Genomic DNA, 9,111 nt, shown 5'->3' on the forward strand with positions numbered 1-9,111 from the left:
CATTCCTTGTCATAGGTTACATATTTTTTTTTGTTATTTCCCGATCATGACAAGGAGAACACGGTGGGTGTGACCGGTCGGCAGGTGATGCTCACTCCTCCATGGCACCTGATCCCACCTCTTATGTTTTTGAGGTCCGTGTTTGCTTTGCTCCTATTTGTATTGTTTTAAGGACTTTTGAGTTTGGATACTGTTTGTTATCTTTTTCTTGTATAAGATTTATGAATTCCCTGTCAAAAGCGCACGTCTAACATTTTAATAAGAGGATACTAGAAAAAAATCAAAAAGCAAATTCAAAGAATGTGATCCCCAAAGAATTCTTGGCATATTGTGTCAAATATGAGCGCTCTATCATATGTCATGCAAAAGTAATCATGAAGGTCAAGGTCAAAGGGGAAAAATTACACATGCACGGAAACATCTTTTTAAAATGCACATGTCAAATATGAAAGCCCTATCTCTTCTCTATGAAGAGTTATAAGGAAAGATAATATTTTAACAAGGTCAAACTTCAAGGTCAAGGTCACGTAGTAAAAAAAATCACAGTATATTTAGAAAGGTCTTGTCACAGGTAATACAAATTAAAATATGAAAATCCTTTCTCTTCTCTTTCAAAAGATGACCAAGGTTGATTTATACATATTTTATTGTCTTTATACTTTACAATTTGGATTGGGCAAAAGTTTTAAAAACTTCATACGCCCTTTCCCTACATATGCATTATACCAAACCTATTTACATACATGGGTTTCAGCTTAAAATGAATTAACACAGAAAAGCATATTATATAATCAGATCAACACATATTCAATAGAATACATTTTTTATGACCAAGGTTAAAGTTTTTGTGATAGACAGACAGACGGACGGACAGACGAATGAGATTTAATGTGCCCTCTCGACATGAAATAAAACTTTAAAGCTTTTAAGGGGCTCTTTACGATTGTTTTAATGGATTTTTTTTTCAAAGAACCGAGAACTGGTGATCGTGTAACACCTTTCTTTCCTCTGAGTCTCATTTATGGTTTTATATTTAGACACTTTTCCCTGTAATGGCGTAAACAGTCCAACCCTCTGAACAAATTTAAGCTTACGTCTACGACTTGTTAGTGAGACGGTCCAAACGGTGCCGTAACGTTTTCTGCATTATTACGTGGTCATGACATTTTTATGCCCCCGTAAACGAAGTTTCGGGGGTATATAGTTTTTTGTCGTGTCCGTCTGTCTGTCTAGCTGTCTCTCTGTCTGTCTCGCTGTCTGTCTCTCTGTTTGTCTGTTTGTTCGCAAAAACTTTAACCTTGCCCATAACTTTTGATTTAGTGGATGAGTTATGACTTTTATATTTAAAATGTGTATTCCTTGTGACAAGACCTTTCTTTGGGTACCACCAAATTTGACCTTTTGACCTTGACCTTGGAGTTTGACCCACTTTTACATGAAAATTTGAAACTATTACTTTGGCATATCTTTTGAACAGTAGACACCAGGACATTTATACTTCACATATGTATTTTTTGTTAAAAGACCTTCCATTGGATACCAACAACCCTGACCCTTTGACCTTGACCTTGTAGATTTCCGTACTTGTGAAAAAACTTTAACCTTGGCAATAATTTTTGAACGGTAAGGGAAAGCTGTCATACTTCGTATGTATAATCCTTGTGAGACGCTCCTTCATTGGATACCAAGAACTTTGACCCTTTGACCTTAACCTTTGAGTTTGACCTACTTTTAAAAAGCAAACCTCGACCATAACTTTTAAAGGGTTAGCGCTAGTGCTTTCATACTTCAGATATTTAATCCTTGTGACAAAACCTTTCATTTGATAGCAAAAACTTTAACCCTTTGACCTTGACCTTGGAGTTTGACCTACTTATAAAAATGTTTAACCTTGGCTATAACTTCTGAACGGTTAGGGTTAGGGCTTCCATACTCAACATAAGTATTCTATGTGGCAAGACCTTTCATTGGATATCAATTTCCTTGACCTTGGAGATTTTTTTTACTTATTAAACAAAACTTTAACATTGGCCTACTGTCATATTTCACAATTGTTTTTCCAGTCAGAATACCCTACTTTTGGTACCAATTAAGTAACTTTGCATTTAAGAAAAGTTTAATCTTTGCTTAGTTGCCATACGGGGGCATCAGTGTTTCACAAACACATCTTGTTTTTCCTTTGCTTTTCTAATGGGATTTTTATGCCCCCGTAAACGAAGTTTCGGGGGTATATAGTTGTTGTCGTGTCCGTCCGTCTGTCTGTCTAGCTGTCTGTCTGTCTGTCTGTCTAGTTGTCTCTCTGTCTGTCTGTTTGTCTGTTTGTCCGCAAAAACTTTAAGAGCTTTCTTTGGGTACCACCAAATTTGACCTTTTGACCTTCACCTTCGAGTTTGACCTACTTTTACATGAAAATTTTAAACTTTTACTTTGGCCATTTCTTTTGAACAGTAGATACAAGGATATTTATACTTCACATATGTATTCTTTGTTGAAAGACCTTTCATGGGATACCAACAACCTTGACCCTTTGACCTTGACCTTGTAAATCCCCGTACTTGTGAAAAAATTTTAACCTTGGCCATAACTTCTGAACGGTAAGGGATAGGGCTTTCATACTTCATATATATGTAATCCTTGTGAGAAGACCCTTCATGGGATACCAAGCACTTTGATCCTTTGACATTGACCTTTGAGTTTGACTTACTTTAAAAAAGCAAACCTTGACCATAACTTTTAAAGGGTTAGGGCTAGTGTTTTCATACTTTACATATTTAATCCTTGTGACAAGACCTTTCATTTGATAACAAGGACTTTGATCTTGACCTTGACCTACTTTTCAAATTTTTTAACCTTGGCCATAACTTCTGAACGGATATGGCTAGGGCTTCCATACTCTACATAAGTATTCTATGTGGCAAGACCTTTCATTGGATGCCAATTACCTTGACCTTTTGACCTTGGAGATTTTTTTTACTTATAAAACAAAACTTTAACATTGGCCTACTTTCAAATTTCAAATTCCAGTGAGAATGCCCTACTTTTGGTACCAATTAATTAAATTTGCATTTAAGAAAAGTTTAATTTTTGCTATGTTGCCATACGGGGGGCATCAGTGTTTCACAAACTCATCTTGTTCGTGTTATTTTTCCCACAGGCACTTGTTTCGGTAATAAATTTTTAACACATAGTATAAAAATTTATCACCGAAACAAGTGCCTGTGATTTTCCTCCTATATTCTTACCCTATAATTGTCCCCCGCTTTTGCGAAAGCGAGGGGACATTGAATCCCATTCGTCTGACCGTCTGTCACAAAAACTTTAACCTTGGTCATATCTTTTGAATGAGAAGAGATAGGCTTTCACATGTATGTATAAACCAGGTATTGACTTGACAAGGCCTTTCTAAATACACTTTGATTTTTGACCCTGAGACCCTAAAGTTTGACCTACTTTAAAAAAAAATAAAGACTTAAAATTGGCCATAACTCTTGAATGAGAAGAAATAGGGCTTTCACATTAAACATGTGTATATTACCTGTGACTAAATCTTTCTGAATACACTTTGAGTTTTTTTAACGTTGTGACCTTGACCTTGAAATTTAATCTACTTTTCAAAAACTTTAACCTTGCTCATGAGTTTTGAATGAGAAGAGATAGGGCTTCAATATTAAACCTATGTATTGCTTGTGACAAGACCTTTCTAAATACAATAGGACTTTTGATCTTGTGACCTTGTCTTTGAAGTTTGACGTAATTTTCAAAAAAAAAAATGTTAAATTTTCCTGTAACTTTTGATTGAGAAAAGATAGGGTTTTCATATTTGACATGCGCATTTCCTGTGACAAGAAACAGGGTGTATATCCGAGCATGCTGTGATTTCTGATCCCTTGACATTGACCTTCACGATTGACTTCGGTGATAACTTCTGAATGACAAAAGAGCAGTCGTTCATATTTGACACAATTTACCACAAAAATTACATTTCACCCACAAAGACACCGAAAGCGGGGGACCGCAATTCTTTAAATTTGCTTGTTGAGTAAAGTTTTTATAAATGTTTTACTTGAAGTTCTTCAGAGACGTTTGTGTGTAAACTTTTAGAGGAATAATATGCAGAAAACATGCTCCACTGGTTTTGGTTCTAGGGGCCTAGTGGTCCTCGGGGTCAACAAGAGAAGCTTTACAAGTCTCCAAAGAAATCTCACCGTCTTCTATCTTCGTTAGCCAAGTTCTGATACGCTACCCTCCTCATAATCCCATAAACGATGAGCAGACCGAAAACGCTTGCTTTGCGAAGATGTCTTTGGCGGTGGTTTATCTGAACCTTTCTCTTCGATATAGCAGTTCCATATCTAGGAGAAAGAAACGGTAAAGTACCCTAATCATAGGCGTCGGAACCGGGGGGGGGGGGGGAGGGGGAGGGGCAGGGGGGTCTTAGCCCCCCCCCCCCCCATTTTTTTTGCAAATATATACATAATATAGGCATTGAAAATTGGGGTTTAACTTTTTTTTGTTGGTTAAGCCCCCCCCCCCTATTTCAATTAGCCCCCCTTTCAATTTGCTGAACCGATACCTATATATGCTAGCCTAATTATGATAGAACAGTCCTGTATAACTATTTTAACATTTAACAATGTATGAAATTCAATGGAGACGTAATTTTAAGATGACAACTGAAGTAAACTCATGATGAAGTTTCAATTTGGATTCAAAGATCAAATTTCGCCTGCGGTTCACTCAATCGTTTTAAACTTCCGTTCTTGGAAAAGTGTAGAAGAAAAAAAAATGTTAATTGTAAATCTTTACTTTCCTGTTGTTTTATGAACATTCAATAATTAAGTCTGGCAAATTACAACTGTCAAATAAAGTTGGGGTAGGGGTTCTATAACTATTCCCAAGTTAGATTAAATTGAATTTCTATAGGTAACACTGGATCCGCTCCTTTTCTATGAATGGAAATGGGAAAGGTCCGAGGAGTTGCGAATGAAGTGACAGGTGAGATTTCGTATTTACACGAGAACCAAAAATAAAAACAGGTTTGTTTTTGTCGACATGTGATGGATTGGGCTATTAGCACTTGATATAAACAAAACATGGATCGTATATCGGAAGACTTGTAACTTATAGAAGGAAGCGGAACAAAAAAAATCAACACAATAGCAACGAAAGGTAAGTCTAACCCGAACGGCCTCTGTTATATTAGTGACCCCTCCCTATCATTTCAAAACTGTCATAAACAGCTGATACTTTCATGACAATCAAAGCTTGCTATTGAAAATATGTATTTATTGTTCATTTTCCCATTGAAATGAGTTTTGATTTTAAGTATTATGCACATGTAAATATGTACATAATCGATGTTATAACTGCTTGTGCTTAGTGCTAATACAAATTGCAGAAAAAGAGGGGAGGGTCGAAGGAAAGAGCAATAAGTTACTGTAGTAGCTTTGCTTCTTTAATTAAAAGTGGTAAATAATTTCTGACTTCATGAAAGGAGGAAATTTGTTTCATTATTAAAAGCTTAAAGGAAGATTTAGCCTGCTAGCTGAATATACACAACATATTAAAATTGAAAGAATTAGAGGTTTAGAATCATGTGTGTGTCTTCATAAAGAGTAGAAGATGTGATTTGTGTTCTGTGTATTCTGTCATGATGAAATATTAAATATGGGCCTATCAAATGAGTTCTTTTTTCACTTCATTAAATTACATTTTGAATTGTTAAAAGTTGGCATGTTATGATTTTTTTATCAGATTGAAACAATCAGTTATAATTAAGTAAATTAATAAACTTTGAAAATTAATAAAAAAAACCCCTGACTATCTTGTTTTTATAATCTTTTAAATAATTAACTGTAATATATCTTGTGCAATTGAATATTTAGTCTGAGATCATATACTAAATTTTTTGGTCAGCTACATCTATTTTATTGAATGCAATAATGTCTTATCAGTGTAGTGCTTGAAAAATACCAAGGATAATAAAGTGTGCATGACTGCAAGATAAATTGGAATAAAAATCAATATTAGGACCCCTACACCTGAATATAGATAAAACTCTAGTAAAGGTGCTCAGCTTAAGGGAGAAATGTACTTATTTTCTGGGTGTGTTTGATGGCTATTGATTTTATACAGGTGTAGTATATCAATTTTATCTATGTGGACACTTAATGGCACTAATATGATGTATTGGTATCAATTTAGAAAATGTGAGAATTTTGGCATTTTGTCACTTTCTTTATATTTATACAGTTACCATGTTTAAAGAAAGTTAAGTCAAAGAATGCACTATAGTATTTTATGTTAAATGTTACATAATAGTTCTACTTACATTTAAAGTGTACCAATTACCTCTGAATCTCTGATTCATATAAGTGGGGTCAGTTGTTATCTTGTCTGAAGGTAATTATCCCAGGTGTATTGATACGTATGAAATATTAAAAGACCCAATTAACTTTCTTATATTGGGGAATTCTGTTTATATATAACTACACAGAGTTCTATGTATCTGCATGCTTTCTGTAAGTTCTTCCTGGGTTTTGTTTCATATAAGACTGTACATATGTGACTTGTATGCATTTAGATAAAATTTAGATATTTTTTTACACATGTATGAAAGAATACAAGTTTTCATGCTGAATAGTATTTTCTTATTATAGTGCTTTCTTTGAAAATCTTTCTGCCCGAAATCCGTGTTGATGAGACTTTGGAGATTTGTCAAGTTTACATAGTGGGTGTACACATCTTTTTGTGTACGTTTTATATTAAGCTTTTGAGATTTTTAAATCCCCCCAAGGTCTGAAGACTTCTACCTTATGGCAGGTTGCTGACTCCTTATTTACATCTTTTGAAATCAACTTTCTGATAAAGATTTCATTTTCCTTGAACATGTTGAAATGATATGGGTCTAAGCTATGGGCTATGGGAATTGCAATATCATTGATGATAATTTACTCTGTTGCACATTCTCAGAGGGGAAATAACTAGGGGAAATGATAAATTGTAAGTTGAATTTTAGGGTCTAAGGCAGTTTTGATAGAATAGTTATGATTAAAGGATATGTCAACCTTTTTTAAGAATCAAATATTAATATATAAAGTTGTTAAAATATCATCTTTTAGATCATCAGAAGTAATGAGATAAAATTGATTACTCAGCTAGAGCGTACATCTTGTAAATTATCACAATGAGATAAAATTGATTACTCAGACTATCTCATCTTTCCTTCTGACCATCAAAACAAGAAATTGATGTAAATCAAAAAGACAGGGTGAAGCATAAAATATAGGTGTGTTATGTCTGATAATGCTTATCTCCGCTTATCCCTCTGACTCAGACAGTGTTTTCCCTTTTCAGAGCTGACCGGTAGAGTGTATGGTCATGCTGTCCATTCTTGACCAGTACAGCCAAGTGATCAAATTTTCCGAGCTCCCTGACCCCCGGACGTCATGGGAGTTACAGCGACTGATCGGGGAGGGCACGTACGGGGAAATCCACCAGGCCATACACAAAGAGTCTGGTGAGTACTATTAAACATGAGAAAGAAAAACATGGTTTTAAAGCTAAACAAGGATGTAGTGCTTGTTTTAGGTAGGAAATGGTGAAAATCTCGAGTTTGTAATTTAACTTAAATTAATATGGTAGTGATCAAAGCATAAATAAACATGATAATAAAGGAAAAGAATTCTGTTGAAAATAAATATCAGTTATTTAAAAAGCAAAATGCTTTAAGCTTATAAATTAAAGTTTGATATTACGGTTTTTGTAAAATAAATCAGTTTTGGAGAACTGCATATGGGATATACCGTAAAATGTTTTTCTTGATGAAAAGATTACATTTAAAATGTTTAATGGAAATGCATAAGGATGACCACATCACAGGCTTAGTCACAGACATGTGTATATGCACGGAATCAAAACATATTTTGAAATCAAAAGGAAGAGGATATAGAGACATTCACTTTTGACAAACAATAAATAAAGCTACATTTCCTGGTTTGTAGGAGAGGTGGTGGCAATGAAGGTGTTGGAGTCCATACATGAGATGATTGAGGAGATAGAGGAGGAGTACCAGGTCCTCAGGGATCAGGGGAACCACCCCAACATCCCACGCTTCCATGGGATCTACCTCAAACCCCCCACCAACGGGATCGATGCAGAGGTCTGGATAGCAATGGAGGTCAGTGCTATGTAAACTAGAGGTACTGTGAGCACTGAGCTCACAAAATGAAACCTTCTTTTCTGTTTAAGATCATTATGCAGGGGTATGTGTGGTGTCCCCTTGCCCAGTTGGGCTCATACCTAAACCAAGGGGTGTCTATGATGTGTAGAGGGTGTACAATGATTGTGAACCATAAATTGTAGAACCCTGAACCAGTTTTCAGGATAAATTCTCAAGGTTAAAAAACTCCTCTGTCAATCTCTGTGAATGTCTTTTCTTGGTCATTTTATTTCCCATTGGCCCACATCATTCAAAACTTCAACCAAAGAGTGCCTAGTTTGGATAAAAGGGACATTAATCCTATTTTATGTCCTTTGCTAAAAGTGGGGTCTTTTATATCTATAAAGGCAATTAAATAAAACTCTGAACAACTTTGCACATTATTCTTTATTAAATAATGGAAAAGAAACTATTTTATGAATGCTGTGTAGGATTATAAGCTTTCCTCATGCAGACCCTTTCTTTCCTTATCTGTGTTATTTGTAATATGATGGTTGCTGGATCAATGACATTGAATGTTATCTTTTTGCTACAAATGTCATCTTCTCTAAGTAAAATCTATGTGTATAAAGACTTAAAAAGGTAATGAAATCCTACAGATTGATTAATTCTCATTTTTCCTAACTGTGGGTAGATGCTTTACTGAGGTCCAAGTGTAACATTCTATGTGCTGTATTCTAGTTATAAAATATATTTTATAACATACAAACAAGAAGTAAAACAGACTTGGACATTCTTAGTTTGGACATTCTGTCAAGGTCACAATAGATGGTTAATAAAAAGAAAGTGAGGGACGGTGACAAACAAGACTATAAAGGAAAGAAAGAGAAGAAAACAGTGATAGAAATGATGATTTGTAGGGGATCAAAAGTAACAGGTTAACATGCATT

At 35.0% G+C, this 9,111-nt stretch overlaps 1 protein-coding gene across 1 annotated transcript; it reads left to right on the top strand.

Annotated features, from left to right (window-relative positions):
- Positions 1 to 4,987: 4,987 nt before the first annotated feature.
- On the top strand, positions 4,988 to 8,179 carry LOC134265681 (myosin-IIIa-like; the record flags this gene model as incomplete). The annotated part of the gene is made up of 3 exons (XM_062747899.1): positions 4,988 to 5,169; positions 7,357 to 7,519; positions 8,004 to 8,179. Coding segments are annotated over exons 2-3 (321 nt in total), but the record flags the coding sequence as incomplete, so codon positions are not given.
- Between the last annotated feature and the right edge of the window lie 932 nt (positions 8,180 to 9,111).

This window comes from Saccostrea cucullata, unplaced genomic scaffold (assembly GCF_032062105.1).
Source record: "Saccostrea cucullata isolate Sc308-1 unplaced genomic scaffold, CSIRO_AGI_Scuc_v1 ctg10514, whole genome shotgun sequence".
NCBI classification, from domain to species: Eukaryota; Metazoa; Mollusca; class Bivalvia; order Ostreida; family Ostreidae; genus Saccostrea; species Saccostrea cuccullata.